This window comes from Rhododendron vialii, chromosome 2a, assembly GCF_030253575.1.
Source record: "Rhododendron vialii isolate Sample 1 chromosome 2a, ASM3025357v1".
NCBI lineage: Eukaryota > Viridiplantae > Streptophyta > Magnoliopsida > Ericales > Ericaceae > Rhododendron > Rhododendron vialii.
This window is the reverse complement of record NC_080558.1, coordinates 5,402,873-5,419,617: the sequence shown is the minus strand read 5'-3', so window position 1 is coordinate 5,419,617 and position 16,745 is coordinate 5,402,873. Positions and strand designations below refer to the sequence as shown.

At 39.4% G+C, this 16,745-nt stretch overlaps 3 protein-coding genes across 3 annotated transcripts; 1 reads left to right on the top strand and 2 right to left on the bottom strand.

Annotated features, from left to right (window-relative positions):
• Nucleotides 1–496: 496 nt before the first annotated feature.
• On the bottom strand, nt 497–1,796 carry LOC131316316 (uncharacterized). Its single transcript, XM_058345638.1, has 3 exons — nt 1,218–1,796; nt 640–782; nt 497–608 (listed from the first exon to the last, which is right to left on the bottom strand). The coding sequence occupies exons 1-2, from the start codon at nt 1,653–1,655 to the stop codon at nt 684–686; spliced, it is 537 nt and encodes a 178-aa protein (XP_058201621.1). The 5' UTR covers nt 1,656–1,796; the 3' UTR covers nt 497–608; nt 640–683.
• A 4,592-nt stretch (nt 1,797–6,388) lies between these two features.
• On the bottom strand, nt 6,389–8,307 carry LOC131316676 (uncharacterized). The gene has a single exon (XM_058346111.1). It carries the CDS (start codon nt 8,089–8,091, stop codon nt 6,559–6,561), a length of 1,533 nt encoding a protein of 510 aa, XP_058202094.1. The 5' UTR covers nt 8,092–8,307; the 3' UTR covers nt 6,389–6,558.
• LOC131316990 (uncharacterized) lies at nt 8,090–16,710 on the top strand. The gene is made up of 8 exons (XM_058346572.1): nt 8,090–8,276; nt 10,335–10,639; nt 12,107–12,892; nt 13,584–13,756; nt 14,377–14,461; nt 14,545–14,745; nt 16,010–16,182; nt 16,336–16,710. The coding sequence occupies exons 1-8, from the start codon at nt 8,090–8,092 to the stop codon at nt 16,412–16,414; spliced, it is 1,989 nt and encodes a 662-aa protein (XP_058202555.1). The 3' UTR covers nt 16,415–16,710.
• Nucleotides 16,711–16,745: the final 35 nt, after the last annotated feature.

Genomic DNA, 16,745 nt, shown 5'->3' with positions numbered 1-16,745 from the left:
AATCATGTAATTATTATCGTAAATTATGGGACTTATTGAAACTTGCCTCTGGTGACCCTGGCAAGCAGTTGATTGGAATCCCAGGTTTTCATCTCTCAATCTCTTTCCCTCTCTCTAACGTTTATCGTAAATAATGGGACTTAAGAACATATTTTAAATAAGTTGAATGATTGGGATCATAAAAAAATGACCCCAAAATGGGAGGTCCACGTATAAGCAAAATGAGGAATCCCTCGTAGGAGGCTGACTGCTTATATATCTTGAGGGAGGGTAGGTGTGTTCCAATTCGATGAGCCAGTAATTTTTTTTTTTTTTTAGGCCAATTTGTTTTGCAATAATATTAATCCAAATCGATAGTTTAGATTTTTGGCACTGTTAGAATTCATCAATGAGTTTCAACAAATGAAGACTTTTATCATCAAAAGTAAGCATGAGAAAGGTCCACGACTCACCCAACAGCACGCATGCAGCTTTTTTTAAATTCATGGTCGAAATTAATTGATATTTCGGCTTAGAATAGTCAAACCACAAATTAACGAATAGCGCTTCATTCTGCCTAAAACCAACATATAAAAATTCACAGTTGTGTATTGTTGCTCGATCCAAGCCTTTTTTTTTTTTTTTTGGCTCGATCCAAGCCTTGTTATGCTGTAAAATGCAGAATTACTAACGATACTAGTGCTTTAATTTCCCATGGAACCAAAAAAACCTGCCCCAGCTAATTGCAAAGTTAATAGACCACCGAACTTTACCACCTTCTTTGTGCGCCGCTTCCATTTTTCCTAAAAGCATAAAAAAAATACCACATTTAGTTCACAACTAATTGTGAAAGTTAATATATACATATATACACACACTCGGGATCCAATGAGGGATCCCGCACGGTCTTACCGTGCAGGACTCCCCTTTCCCGATCGAATTGTGACGATCTGAGCTGCTCAAAGTGTGCAGAACGTGATTTTAAGGGTACTCGCGAGAAATCAGCAAAAAAAATGATCGGGAAGGGCTTGATCCGAGCAGTTTTTTACTGAACGTTCAATAAAAAACTGTTCGGATGACGCCCTTCCCGATCATTTTTTTTGCTGATTTCTGGAGGGTACCTATAAAATCACGTTCTGATCACTTTGAGCGGCTCGAATCGTTGCAATTAGATCGGGAAAAGGGAGTCCCGCTCGGTAAGGCCATGCGGGATCCCTTAGGAGATAGTAGAATGTTACCCTTTTGCTGGGCTGGTTGGGCTGGAGGGGAGTATTGTTATCCAAGAAGGAGGAGTGTGCATGGCTGAAGTTCTTATTATGATAACACGAACTGCAGAGATCGTACGACTTTTCCTTTTTGTGACATTCGACACATACGAAATGGAGGCCGCACCCTTTGCAGAACAAAAACCTCTTGAATGTAATCAAGTAGTAAAAAGTAACACATTCTTCGAAATCCAGAGTGCCGTCGTTGTCCGCGTCCACATGTTCAAACAGGTTTTGCGGCACCTCCTTCTGGCACCAGCCTTTCGTCTTCAGGAAATCCAAGTACTCGGCGGTGCTCACTTTCCCGTCTCCTTCCGCGTCTATTGAATTGAAGAAACTCACAACCAGTTGTTGTTGCTCGTTGGACATGTTCGCGTAACATGCCATTGCTGCCTCACGCATCTCCTCCATCTCTCGATCTCTTTCCCTCTCTCTAAAGTATATTTGTACGATAGAAAGTGAAGCTCTACTGTCACCTACCTCGGTATAACTGTGCAATAGGGATTTTTATAATAAAGCAGTTTGACAAGGCAAGGTTTAGACTTGTCTTTTTTTGACATGGTCTCCCGCGTACGTGTGTTGGAAATCCCAACCTCGAATAAGTATCACCCAGAGGTTTCAAGAGGAATCAAGAATAATGATTGAGAATGAGGCAACGGAATTATTTGACATAGTCTCCCACGTACATAAGTGTGTTAAAATCCCAACCTTGAATCAAGATGAATCAATAATGATTGAGAATGACGCAACGAAATTAGTATTTGACATGGTCTCCTGTGTACGTAAGTGTGTTGAAATCTCAACCTTGAATCAAGAGGAATCAAGAATGATTGAGAATGACGCAACGGAATTAGTCTTTGACATGGTCTCCCGCATACGTAAGTGTGTTGAAATCCTAACCTCAAATCACCCAGAGGTATCAAGAGGAATCAACAATATTGATTGAGAATGACAACAGAATTAATTATTTGACATGGTCTCCCGCGTACATAAGCGTGTTGAAATCCCAACCTTGAATCACCAGGCCAGTTTCAAGCTAGAGGAATCAAGAATGATTGAGAATGACGCAACGGAATTTACAAAAGAATAGTTAGCATACTATTCCAAAAGAGATAAAGCACTCGAATCCATGAGTAGTTCTTGAATCCATAAGAAAAGAGAAAACTTTGAAGCTCAATTTGGATGGCAGGAAATCTTGAGGAGGAATGTGAATGTAATGCCATACTTCTATGATTCCGACGTTTAGAAGGAACAAGAATAGAAATGTGATGTCATACTCTCAGAATTCTCATATTTCGGAGAGACAGAAATAGGATTGTGATTTCTAACGACATATCTGGCCAGAAATCACATTATCAGATTGAGTAGGAATCTGATCCCTTTCTTACCCCCATGGGAATCTTAGATTCTTAGCTCAATCAATAAAAATAGAAAATATTGACTTTGATAAATTTTCAAAAAAATTAATTCATGCATAAGAATACTGACTCAATCCAAATTAAACACTGTAATGAAATTACTTTAGGTATTGTATTCATTCCTAGTAATCATATTCTTATTCCTACTGAAGATTTCGGTCATCCAAACTGAGCCTGAATATTTTGATGTAAAAGTAAAATACGAAATTAGGTTACAACCCCTTTTACAAGGCCTAACCCTAAATCCTAGAAATAATGCTGAAAAATAAAGACTCACAATTTGGAGAAACTACCAAAATTGAAAGAGAGAAACTTATTTTCGAAGCAGCTGCAAACAGCCCCTATTTACGGAGCTGTGCAATCTTAGACGTTTGTTTCGGCAATCAATAGTCCGGATTTTAAAATTATTTGCGCGAATAGTTTTTTTAAAATTCAGACCGTCCAAAATACTTTTGGATAGCCGAGATTGAGCTCCGTAAACATTTGTTTACCGGTGCTCTATAAACAAAATTTCCTCATATTGAAAGCGAGAAAGAAAAACATGACTTTCCAAAAAAAAAAACTAACTGAAAAGGAATTATACGCTAAGAGTAATTAATGTAATAAAACTTTCCTAAAACGTCAAATACATCAAATTGAAAGCTTAAACGAAAGAATTACGCCGAAATCTACCATCAGTCACACCTTAGGTGGTAATCCGCAATTAACGCTTGTTTGGGTTTCCGACGCATCGACCGGTCCTCCAACTGATCCATGAATTCGGTCGTTACTTGTTCTACATCAGAGAAGATGAGAGAAGCAGCTGGAGCAGAGGAGTTCTTCCCGAAAGCTGCCATAGCTGCTAATGCTAAAAATGTCCAGAACGTGTTTTGATAATTTAATATCCACCAAGGAATACTAAGAATATTTGTTAATACTGAAAATGTCCTTGGCAGATATTAATTATCAAAATACGTCATTAGCCGTCATTTTTCCATCAAGGTAACCAAGACGGTGGGGAATCAATCCAAAGACAAGACCTCATTCCAAATATACTTTTGCTCACCAACAGATGAGCAACCATATTGCAAGACCTACGGGTAAAGGAAAAAGAACAAACTTGAAAACTTCTACCCAAGGCCTGGACATCATGAATAATAACCCCCAACTCCTGACTAGTCACAATCTGCCCTCATATTAATCACAGCTTGAGCATCACTCTCCACTCCAATTGACCCTAACTCCAACTAGCTCCCCAGCAAAATCCCTCTTTGGATTGCCATGGCTTCTACCACTGCAGGGCTAGCACGCGACGACAACTTCCCCATAATAGCACCAACAAAGCTCCTCCTGCTATCTCGAATCATGGCACCGAAACCGCCTTTCCGAAATCCTTCTTCCACGCACGATCTACATTATTCTTGACGGACCCCTAATTAAAAGTTTCTTATTAGTGATCAGGCAGTCTCGGTTAATTCTTTTTTCTTACTAATTCTTTTTAAACTTTCACTTTGGGGTCAAAATCGATGGCATAGCAATTGAATCAAATAAAATGTTGCTTGGAACTATGTTTAGGCAAAATGCTAAAGGTACCAACCATTTACAGACAGTGTCTGTGCCCGCCCCACACAAATTATCCAAATGTAATTAATTTGAAAAAATCAAATGTTTACGCCATAATAATTTATTCTCTTTTCCTTTTTTCCCTTTATCAGCAAATTAAAGTCAATCCTATGTTGAATCATTCCGATGTTGAGTCCACTTGCCCAAGTGGAACCAGTTTTATCCGCAAAGTCAAATCCTATGTTGAACTGCCCTGCCCCTTTAAAAGCAAGAGGATTTGAATCCTCTCTGGTCCAAGTTTTAAACTGGAGCAGAGAGTTAAAATTTGGACCATCTTTCATTGCAATCAATGGTTCGGATTTACTCCGAGGACCTTCAAAGTAAGAGTTGACTCTTATTGGAAAGAGGGTCTGAATAATTCCGAACCATTTATTGTCCAGATTTTGAACTCTTACTTGGTGGAGTCTTGGAATAAATCCAAACTATTGATTATCCCAATTTGTGGTCCAGATTTTATCGTTTCCTTTGGTCCAAAACTTGGACCGATGAGAATTTGATCCCATTTAATAAAAAACAGAATCGTTAACACAGATCTTGACATCTTTATGTGATGGCTTAAGGGATCTTATCTGAATTAACAATTAATGACTTTTTAAAAAGACAAGTGCTTTTTTTTTTGGGTACATAAGAGGACCTAGGCCCTACGAAACAAAAACACTTGACGCAGTAGCTCGATGAACTCCAATACCATCGATCGCGGTCATTGCGCAAAGTCTCCGTCATTGTTGATGGGGCTTGTTCAAACACTTGCTCTCCTCGATCTAACTGAAGACCCAACCTTGCTAGATTATGAACGCAACCATTAGCCTCTCTCCAAACAAAGTTTAACTCACACGTCCAAAAAGACTAGAGCTATGGACATAGGTTTTTGGACACGGATATTCCGGACACGTATAGGGTTCACGTGTATCGACGGCTCCAGATATGTAAATGTATGGATATTTGTGTCTAAAACATATATTTCCATTTCAAAAAAATCCTAGTACTAGATCTGATCTCCTCTTTGGGACTCCTATTATTACATTATAAAACCTTGTCGGGGTGATATTTAGCCGAGACAACCAATAAAATGATTCTGTACGTTAAGTAATTTTTCATTTGGAATTGCAATAAGTTATTCTGGAAATGGATGAAACTATATATAATAATGGACAACCCTGAAATCATCTGATTTTACTAACTCCCACCAAAGTTTTTAATGAAAATTTTAAAATCAGCCCAATTGGCCTGACAATAGTATGTGTGTGAATGTGTATTAAATGGTGTAAAAATTAAACAAAAATACATATTTTTCTTACCTTTTAGTGTGCTAATTGTCAGCCCAGTGAACTGACAATAGCAAGACCGTAGTTTTTAAATACCTTAATCTTCGTCAACTTTTGTTCCAAGATTCTATTTTTGAATACCAATTTGATGATGTGGTTGGTTTATTTTATCGGCACAATTTGATAAGGTCAAGTTATACAATCTCTACTGAACGAATGCTTCGATTTACATTTCACATCATGCTACAATAGAAAGTCTATGCCCATCACTCACCTTTTATCGTTTCTTCCACCGATTTCAATTTTAACGTCTAAAAGTGTTTTGAACGGTTCGAATTTTAAAAAACTCGTCCAATTTAGAGTTTTTTTAAAATCCAGACTATTGATAACCGAAATGGACAGTGAGATATAGAGAGGTGAATATTGTCCACAATCTTGATTTTTTGTTGATATCTATATATGACATCTTGCTTGTTAAAATTTTTTTCCTTCTATCAAAAAAAATACCCACATAAAACGTCATCACGAAAAGAAAGAATGGAAGACACAGAAGGCATGTGATTGTCCTATGGCTGACTAACCTCACTCACTCACTCTAGCAGTTACAAAAAGTCTCACACGTGTTTGGACGAGTGGCATGAGACAGTAACCCAAGAGCTCGCCCTTAGGAGATCACAGGGCCGACTCTCACGAAAGCCAAACATTCTAAACTTTGTTTCCATTAAGATTTGTTCAATCGCAAATTTTAAGGCCCTTGGGATTAGTTGAGATGAGCGCAAGCCGTGCCAGCCCTGATGTTTGGGTTGCCAAAGCCCGACCCCAAACTTGGTTGCTTAGTTACAATTAAGTCAGCAAGAAATAAAAACATAAAAGGAAAGATAAATAAAATCAATGTTACATTAGATTTACATTTTTTTTTTTTTGCCTCATGGTGGGGGTTACCCAAGCCGGAGGTCCTGAGGGACTTATTTCGGAGCCGGCTCTGAGCGCAAGCTGGCTAGCCCGCCCGCCCGCACTAGCTTGTGAGCTCTATGATCGGTCGCTAAGGCTAAGGCTTCTCTTTCTCTCCGGTGGCTTACCGCAAATACACTGGCACTCGTACCCATATATGCTGCTAAAACACGAAAACAAGCCACTAGTCCCGTCATCGGTTTTCCTTTGTACGCGTTGGCCAGTCGATCTGAAGCTAGAACTCGCGAACCCGCCCCCTCGATCGTAGAGAGCTGGAAGCTCCGTCCTCCACCTTTCGAGCTTCGACCGCAGCCCTTCCATGCTTTCGTCTACGCTCCATCCCTCCAACACCGAGCTGTGGTTGTCGTCCAACGGGTATCTTCCCGTTTCCTTTTCCCTCTCCCTCACCATCCCTGCGGCCGCCACCTCGGATGGCGAGGGACCCACTTCCGACTCGGACCAAAACGAACATTGAGGTTTCGGAGGAGCCCGATACATGTATTTGCCACTCGCTATAGAAGACCCTTTTGGGCCCTCAAACTCAAACCCATTGGGCTTTGAGTTGGGCTTCTCCATCGCCGGCCCGATCGACGGACATTTCGTTAGGGCCTTGTCTTGAGGCTTTACTTGGGCCTTGTTGTTATAAATTTTTGGGTCATTGGGTACCTTTTCTTTGGGTGGATCCAAACTAGGAGGCTTTTCCATTTTGGCATTTTCAAAACTACAAATTAGATTGACCAATGAGCTTCCCTTTCCTTTTCTGCCTTTCTCCTTTGGTTTTGTTATGAGTTCTGCACCACTAATCACAGAACTTGCCTTCCCTTTCTTGCTCTTTCCGTTTGGCACAATATTGGAGTAATCTGATGAATCACTAACCCGTGAACTAGCCTTCTTAGAAGGCCCTTTCTTTTGTGCCATCCCAACAATGGAACCATGGGTAGCTGAGAGATCATCAAAAGTGGTGACACTTTCGGTTCGCTCGCTCCTCCAGCGACGCAACATAAGTGGTAGATCATTGGTGTCATGATTATTATCTTGGTTTTGGTGTTGCGGATTCTCTTGTCCCATCAAATCACGGTATCCTACAGCTGACCGGCTAAGTTGGGTATACAAAGGCATGCTCCGCATGGAGCTATCGAGCACAGCCACGCCAATGTTCAACAACCCCTGGGGACGACCCGACGGACGCCAGACTTGGAGCGCGGCGAACCGCATCCCGGAGTGGTGGTGGTGGTTCTGCTGGCGGTGGGGCCGAGTCGGAGGAGGAGGAATAAGATTGCCGACAAGGACGCGCACCGTGCCCACGAGGGTGTCGCGGAACCAACCAACCGCGTGGATCTCGATTGTGACAGCGGAGGTGTCGAGGCGGAGGAACTCCTCGTCGACACGGAACACGAACTTGTCGTTCCACGTCGGGTTGTTGTAGCCCTGGGTGTCCACGACGGTGGAGAGCTTGCGCTTCGGGTGGACCCAGGCGGTGGCGTAGGTTCGCATTTTCTTGGACACGAGCTCCAGGTCCTGGCCCGAGATGATGTTTATTTCTAGAAGCTGGAAGGGCTTGATTACGTTAGGCATGGTGACGGAGACAGCGGCAGCGCAATGCCCTTTCATGTGGACGACTTTCACGGCGACGGTTGCGGTGGTGGCAGCGGTGGATGGTTGTTGTTCCCGCCGCCCGAGGATTGGACGACGAGGAAGCAAGATGGCATTGAGGAATGGCAATGGAGGGAGATGGGGAGGGATAAAGAAAAGAGGACATACGAAATTTGGATTGGGAAGCGAATACAAAGGAGGCAGTTAATTTTGGAAGGCTTGGGTGTGAAGAGCCAAGAGAGAGAGATGGGTCTACAGATGCATTGACAAGGGATACTTCGATTTCGGTGAGAGAGGGATGGGGCATGCATATGCATTGGCAAGGGATGATCCGATTTCGGTGAGAGATTTATATTTGTGAATTTGGTTGGGGTCACATACCCTAATATTGTAAACACTTAATTATGTTTCTTATTTTATTTCGAGTTTAAAAAAAAAAAAAAAAAAGACTAGTTCCTCTAATCCTCTTTGTCAAGCATTTTTTCCTTTTTCTCGGTCTTTATAGTAATGTCATTTTTTGGATAAAGGATTACCCCATTCCAGAAATCTTCTTAAAAAATAAGCAGCTTATTTTACATTTTTAAATTCAAAAATAATGTAAATAAAAAATAATTTTTCAAATTTTTTTACATCGTATAAAAGATCTCGGTGAGATTTTTCAAATAAGATCTATTTTGCGTATTTTTATACTATTTCAATAAATTCATAATTTTTAAGCTTGAAATTATCTTCTTAAAAAATAAAGGGTTTTTTTACGTTCTGGAACGCACCCTAAGCATTTTCCGCACCATTTTATTAGATAACTCCCTCGGCAATTTGAAAAAATTATTGAATTTTTTAAATCAGGGTGCAAAATTTCTAAAGATCATACACGAACTTTTTTTTTTTTTGGTAAAGACAGCAAAATATTACTCCGTTAGGCATGTCCACAGGTCGGGTCGGGTCGGATCCACCCCGACTTTGGTCGGATTATTGAAATGTCCACTCTGAGACCGATCGAAACTTTGGTCGGGTAAATTTCGACTGAATTGACTTTCGGATTGGATTTGTTGAGTTCGGTCGGGTCGGCAAGTTTAATAGAGTTCCTTATTTTGCACTAGAAGGAGAAGTCCCAAAGAGGATCGGTGAACTGTGAATCCACGGAGGAAAGCCGAGGCCATATACAGCACAAATTGCATCAAATCCCAAAAAACAAACTTTCAAAATCAAATCCCAAAAGACAAACTTTCAAAAAACGCATACATAGAAAATCAGTGAGAGAGAGACATATACCACTCACAGTCGATCGTCGGAGTCACGACACCCACGACCACGGCTCTAGAGGGAGACTGAGTTGAGGTCTGTGAAAGAGAGAGAGGGATCGAGAGGTGATCGATTTGGGGTGGGACAGAAAATGGGGGAGGGTGGATGGGGAGGAGGAGAGGAGTGAAATGCATAAATGGGCAAGTACATTAGGGTTTTTTTACATATATTTCATACTTAGTCAGTCAGGTCGGGTTAGGAAATTATCAGTGCATTCGACGCCCGACAAACCACGCAAAAAGTCCCAAATATTGGATCCGAAACCGACCATTAAAGGTAATCGAAACTGTTCGGTCGGGTCGATGAGTATCGTACAAACCAAAGGCGTGTTTTCAAATCTCGTCTCCCAATGCTTTTTAATTTCCCTGCTTCAACGGTGAGTAGACAAGTAACACGTTTTTATTTACTACAACACGTGGCATCATGTCTTTTGAGGATAGAAATGCTTTGACAAATTTAAATAAATAAATATACCCCATACCATCTCATGAAACCTAATTTTCTCTTCCTTGGTGCCCTTGAAACTTTTTTCAAATTTTGTTTTGTTATCTTAATCTTCTTCAGTTCGGTTCGGTTTCTCTTATTGAGAGGAAGATTTTATTCAGAAAAATATTTAAACTTAGAATAAAAATTTTGGGAAAAAATTTTGAAAAAAAAAACTAACCTTTTATGACAAGACTTGCGAATTTCTAGGACCTGAGAAAAAGGTTGCATCTCCAATTCATATTCCAAATCCCTCAAACAGAAGGAGCCCTAGGCCCCTAGCTAGTATTTGGCATTGTTCTTTGTGGCAAGACTTTTAATTTCTACATGAAAGAGAAATGGAAGTATTTTTTTTTAGGAAACTAATGGACCACCAAGAAAGAAAAAAAGAAAAAATTAAAGCACCAAAAGGATCTTACAAGGAGTTCACATGCATATATTGTGGATTTTGCTTTTTCAACTTTGCTTGTGAGTAGTTAAGTTGGATCTTGTGATCAATCGAAGATGGAGATCTATTGAGCCTAAATTCAGCCCCCACTTGCATAAAGATGGATTCATCACGTGGGTCTTCCCGTTGGTGGAGGTTTCGGGTCTTTTTCTGTTCTTCTCCCAGTGTGGAGTTGTCCCCTTTCCATTGGTGAAGGTTTCGGGTGTTCATGGGATTACGCCTTGGATTGTTGATTGCGCCTTGGGTTGTTGGTTATGGTTTTTGAGGTGTATATATAGGTGTATCTCTTGGGAGGCCTACCCGCCCGAATGGCTGTCCATTTCTCTCCATGAGGTAAGAGTTTCTTTTAGTGTATCTGTTCTTCCTTTCAATCAATGGAGTTTCTATAATTTTAAAAAAAAAAAATTAGTTGAATTAAGAAAATGTAACCAGTTTATTTCATTTTCATTTAACTATAGTAGAGCATTATTGGTTGTTCTTTCTAATAAAACCAAGACCGCAAAAATAATAATAATAATAAATTTATCAGGAAAGTTCAATTAGGATATTGTCACACTTGTATGCATCTCAACTCTCAATTAATAGAGCGTGAATTCATTTGAAATACAAAGGTTCATAAAATGTTAAAACTATCCTCATGAATTTTAACTTATCTTGTCTACGAATTATATCACCATAGTTCTATTCTTTAGGTTAGGGTAAACACTAATTAAACTGTAGACACCCATAAAACCGAAACAATTTTGTGTGTACAATACACACATGTATAATTGCAATTACACCCACATAATTTGTGAACTTCACTCACATGAGGTGTGTGATTTTAGAGTAAGCTTTGCTCGGTTTAAATTTTGAGGAAAATTTTTAAGGATAATAAGTGAAGAGATATAAATATAGATATAACTAATAATTAGATAGAAAATATATTAGAAATCGTGCGCTAAAAAAGGGTTTGATTGATTCTATGGACCCAAAAAGGAGAACAGTTAGAGATGGAAATATTCCTTACGAAAATTCTGTTTGTACGTGAATTTTGCCCCAAAACAATATTTTAAATGAAATAAATTTATTTATGGCAGAGCAGTGAATAGGTTTTTTACGGCAGTAACCAATTGAAACCGTCCAAAAGTGTTATGAGTGATTCGAATTTTAATAAAACTTTTCAAAAAACCGTCCAAAACACTTATATATATATATATATATATATATATATATATATATATATATATATATATATATATATCGGGACGGTTCTGCGGACAACTATTTAGATACCTAAAAAAACAGAAAAAGAGATAGATCAGCAAAAAAAATGAGGACCTCCTTAACTTAATAAAATAAGGACCTCCATTTCTCGATAGAATTTTGATGATCCAAGCCACTTAATGTGTTCAGAACGTGATTTTAAGAGTACCCGTGAGAAATCAGCAAAAAAATGACCGGAAAGGCTTCATCCGAGCAGTTTTTGTTTATTTTTTATCGAACGGTTCAAATAAAAATTGCTCGGATGAAGCCTTTCCCGGTCATTTTTTTTACTGATTCCTCGCGAGTACTCTTAAAATCACGTTCTGAACACATTGAGCGGTTCGAATCATCAAAATTCGAACATGAAATGGAAGAAATAAAAAAATTCTTATTTTAACTAAAATAAGAATCTCCCCATTTGAAAAAGATTTTAACTATACGAGTAAACAGTTATTCAGAACGCAGCCGCGAAAAAGATTTTCCCATTGTAGATATAGATTAACTCGTACTCCTTACTATTTTAGTAATTTATTGTTGGATCTTTCTTTTTCAAAGGTCACGTCTTTCACAAAATTTCAAGCAAGAAAAGACACTCAGATGCTACTGAGAAGCACATCAACTCCAGTACTTCGAACCCTGTTCTCAGAAAGTCCAATCAAAAACTTCTACACCACCGAAACCAATAACAACTGCTCCAACCACCGCACCTCCGCCGTACATGGTGGTTGCTGCGGCCGCTGCAGTCTCAGGTCATTCTCTTGCTCTCCAATCTCTTCTGGGTCCTCCCAATTCAGTCGGAAAACAAGCACTTCTAATCACAAACCCCTTCGTAGAGCTAGATCTGAGGGCCATTTAGGAGAAATGTCAAGTTCGTTTGATTTTGGTGAGAATTCAACGTTGCAATCAGCTCCATCTTTTTGTATATACACTTCCGAAGATGGGTTTGATGGAGAAAGTGAGAAAGAAAGGGTAGAGAGAGAGACACTGGAGAGGCATGTCATGATAGGAGAGAGAAATGAGGAGATGGGTAGTGAGGAATTCTGTTTTGGTAATAAGGGTATGGACTTGATTGAGGAAAATGGTGAAGAAGAAGAGGTTTTGAGTGAGTTTCAAGATTTGGGTATTGATGAGAGAGTTGAACCAGTCAGTCCTCGTATGTATCTTGCCACAGGTCTGGGGATTGGTGGCGATGGTGGTTGCGGTGGTGGCGCTGGTGGTGGTGGATTTGCTCCGGAGTGGTTTGGTGGTGGTGGTGATGTGGAGGAGTATTACAAGAGGATGGTTGGTGAAGATCCTTCTTCCAACCCTTTGTTCTTGAGGAATTATGCTCAACTTTTGTTGGTGAGTTTTTCTTCTTCCTTGTTGGAATCAATTATGATGTTTGTTTTTTATCATGCATATGCACACAATGGTTCGAATAGCTTTCTTTGTGTGTATGGAAATCTAGCAGTCACAAGAATTTTAAGCTGTAGGCAATAAAATCCCTACAAACTGCTTTATTGAATCATGTTCATGTTTTTATCGGTATATAATGAAATTTTCTTTTGCCGATAATTAAAAAAAAAAAAAATGATGAGTTTAGTAGGTTCCTCAAGCTTCCTTTCATTTCTGGCGATAATGTCTCTGCCCTTTGTTATAATAGAAGTTAATTTTCTGAGTAAAGCAAAAAAAAAAGTGTGTTAAGCTGTAGGAATACTATTATGAGATCAAATCTTTTGTACCGAAAAAGTGCACGTATCTCTGTTCCCATGCAATTTCAGCCACAAGATTGCACAAAAGACTCTTCAGCATTCTTCCCGGGAAGAATCTTTTGTGCAATCTTGCGGAAGACATTGAATAGGAACACAGATACAAGCAGTCATGGGTACAGGTGACCTAAGGTGTACTATGGTTCATGAAATGATGTGTTATGTTTTGTAAGTTCCTCAAGCTTCCTTAGGTTTCATTAATAAAGTCTCTAACCTTTCTTATGATGTACTTAACAAAAAGTGTATTGTTCTTCTATTAAATGCCGTAATTCAATTGACAACAGAATAAGGGAGATCTTCATGGGGCCGAGGAATACCTCTTCCAAGCTACAATGGCAGACCCTAAAGATGGTGAAATATGTTCGTTATATGCTAAGTTGGTATGGGAGCTTCATCGCAACCAAGATAGAGCATTGAATTACTTTGAACAGGCAACTCAAGCTTCCCCTGAAGATAGGTGAGTACTTTCTGTCATTCATCTTGGCATATTATTGAAAGAAGTCCAAATTATGCCGTGTACTTTGAAAGAACTCAAGCACCCATTTAATGGATTCATTCAATTGGACTCTGCCATGGACCTGATAGAACAATCTCATATTGGAGGATCCTGGAATTGATGACCCTGCCTCGGTGAAGTGATTTGGGAAGGCTGAGTTGATCTACAGTTTGCGAAAGATATTTGTAAAGAAAAAAATTGAACATGATACGGAAGATCTAACCAGTTCGGTGGTTGTTTTAGGATCAGTTTTGCACAATACTCGCTTCTTTTGGTTGAGAGTTGTTTTGAGTGGTGTTTTTTCGGAAAAGAATCCAGTTTTACAGAGAAAATCCAATTGTTGAAAAAAATTTCTGCTAAGAAATAGCAAGGAAACAGTTCCAAAAGCAAAGATTGCTTGAAGATGGTTGAAATGGTCTTCCAGGTTAGGGAAAATAATGGTTAACATTTACTTTATGACATGTGATGAAACCTTGGTCAGATTGACCTCTACCTCTGCACTTTCCAGTTTATTTGCAAATTCAACTGGAACACTCTCTTCGAAAACTTTCTTCCAATTAACATCTATTCTTCGTATCCAGTCATGTTCTCGCAGCATATGCTTGTTTTCTCTGGGAAATAGATGAGGAGGAAAAAGACGATCGTGCATGGAATGATCATTTTCAGGTATGTTTCTTTACGTAACTGTTTTCAAAGTTGCTAGAACCCCTATTTTGGGAATGAACTAAAGCTCATCTGAGATATGGCAGATTGAAGGAGATAAAGGTCTGGTTGAGTTCAAAGAAAAGGCCCCGATTCGCCCGTATGGTATCGGAGGCTTTGAGAAGATTGATCAAATTGTAGCTGATTCTGACAAGGGTGGAAAAATTGAAGATTATTACAAGAGGAGGGTTGAGGAAAACCGTTCCAACCCTTTGTTTCTGAGAAATTATGCTCAGTTCCTTCATCAGGTGTGATCTCTCTGTCCTACTTTCTCTCATTCAATTTACCTTCTCATGATGTTGAAGCCATGTTTAATCGTGAGCCACAAGATCTAGTACTATATGAGACATTAGGACCTCGTAGCAGAACAACTATACTATAGGATCCTTACTTCTAAGAATGTTGGTAAATTATCATAGCCATGTTTACCTGATCATTCCACGAATATATGCAGACAGACGGATAGTAGAACATTGTAATAGCTTCATAGAACTACGTAGACATATCATGAAAAATGCTTGGTTTGCAAAATGGGCAGTCCACTTTAGGCTGTGTTACACTGTTATGGATCATGGATGGATGGAGAGACCTACCGAGAAAAAGGAAACCGAGGCTATTATTTCAGTTTATTTTCTTAGATGTGACTGATGTTTTCCTCGACTTAAACTATAAATCACTTCACAAATGTTGGTCCAAACACAGCATTACTGATTCAGGCACATTAATTGTCATTCACTAAGTTGCTGCATTACACTACCACATTGAGGCTACCAGTCTTATGGTGTTGACATAACACTAGCTAAATACTAGATAAAGTTCCGACGGGCCTATATTTTTTACATCAGTGTGCCAGAGAGTTCTAGAATCATATCTTCTTATTGTGCAGACTATCGAATCTCATCCTTTCGTTGTTGAAATTTGAAATGCAGTTTGAAGGGGGTATCTAATCTTCAATTCACAATGTCAACCCTAATCCAGTATTTTAAGAAGTTTGTAATGCATTATTGTAAGAATTTTGTAATGCATTCTATGTTAAAGTTCTAAGGACAGTAAGGAGTGCTAATTATGAAAATAAGACAAATCTAGAGGCCAGGAAGTGCTATCAAAAAAGGACGACACATAAAGCACACACAAGATATACGTCGTTCAGCACATCGTGCCTACATCCACAGATCAATCGCTCTAATGCATCCATATCTGTGGGGTGGAAAGTAAAGTAATCGCTTTGCAAATTCACCAGTTGTGACTCAAAGTCGAAAAACAAATCTGATAAAATCTTGAGTGAGTTAGGGGCATGCTTTCAGAGAACCTTTTTGGGAATTCTGTGACCTATAGATTGTTGTTTCTCTTGTGAAACCCCTTTCTTAATTGAGGTTATTCAGTTAATTTTATGTGATGTTAGCATTGGGACTTATCACCTGGGTTTGTTTAGGACTTGTCACCTGGGTTTGTTTAAAAAAGAATTGATTTTTCGTTTATTCTTGTGCAATGACTCGTTTACTTGGCTAGCAGTCCAAGGGAGACCTACAGGGAGCTGAGGAATACTACTCGCGTGCAATACTAGCGGATCCGGCTGATGGCGAAATAATTTCACAATATGCTAGTTTGGTGTGGGAACTTCATCGTGACCACAACAAAGCGGAGTCTTACTTTGAGAGAGCAGTTCAAGCTACACCACTGGACAGGTTAGCATCAATTTCCTCATTAGCCTCCATCCGAATCGTCTTTAGGAATACGGTGGTTCCAACATTGTCGAATATGCTTGTTTATCCCATATCCACTTGTGATTTTTTCATTTCTGACAAATTGGTTTGGTCATTTTGTTTCTTTGCTTTCAGCCATGTCCTTGCTGCATATGCTAAGTTCCTCTGGGAGACAGAGGGCAATGAGGAAGACGAACACCATAGTCCAGGGTAAAATCACATTCAGACTCCGGTTTTCCTGGAGGCAAGGACAACTGCAAATGCTTAACTCTCTTTTCCCAATTAGCAGCTCCATAACCGAATAAGCAGCACAAATTTTGTTAGTGACCTCATCTGATCTGCCGATCACTAATGTTTCAAATAAGTGCAAACTTTGTAGGAATGTATCTAATTTTGACTTCCTCCAATACAGAGGGAACGTTTGATACAATCCAGTGTATGGATTATTAACACAGATGGATCCATAAATAAAGTAAATGAGGCAAACAACTGAACCTCAGTAACGTAAGGATATGCAGAGTACAACTCATGGATCGAATACAAAT

Bases quoted from the DNA above. Each gene is read 5' to 3' on its own strand.
- LOC131316676 (XM_058346111.1), bottom strand. From the start codon at position 8,091: ATGAAAGGGCATTGCGCTGCCGCTGTCTCCGTCACCATGCCTAACGTA.
- LOC131316316 (XM_058345638.1), bottom strand. From the start codon at position 1,655: ATGGAGGAGATGCGTGAGGCAGCAATGGCATGTTACGCGAACATGTCC. The intron at 783-1,217 runs GTAACATTCTAC...TTATGCTTTTAG, and splicing joins CCAACCAGCCCAGCAAAAGG to GAAAAATGGAAGCGGCGCAC.
- LOC131316990 (XM_058346572.1), top strand. From the start codon at position 8,090: ATGTGGACGACTTTCACGGCGACGGTTGCGGTGGTGGCAGCGGTGGAT. The intron at 8,277-10,334 runs GTTAATTTTGGA...GCTTGTGAGTAG, and splicing joins AAGCGAATACAAAGGAGGCA to TTAAGTTGGATCTTGTGATC. The intron at 16,183-16,335 runs GTTAGCATCAAT...CTTTGCTTTCAG, and splicing joins CAAGCTACACCACTGGACAG to CCATGTCCTTGCTGCATATG.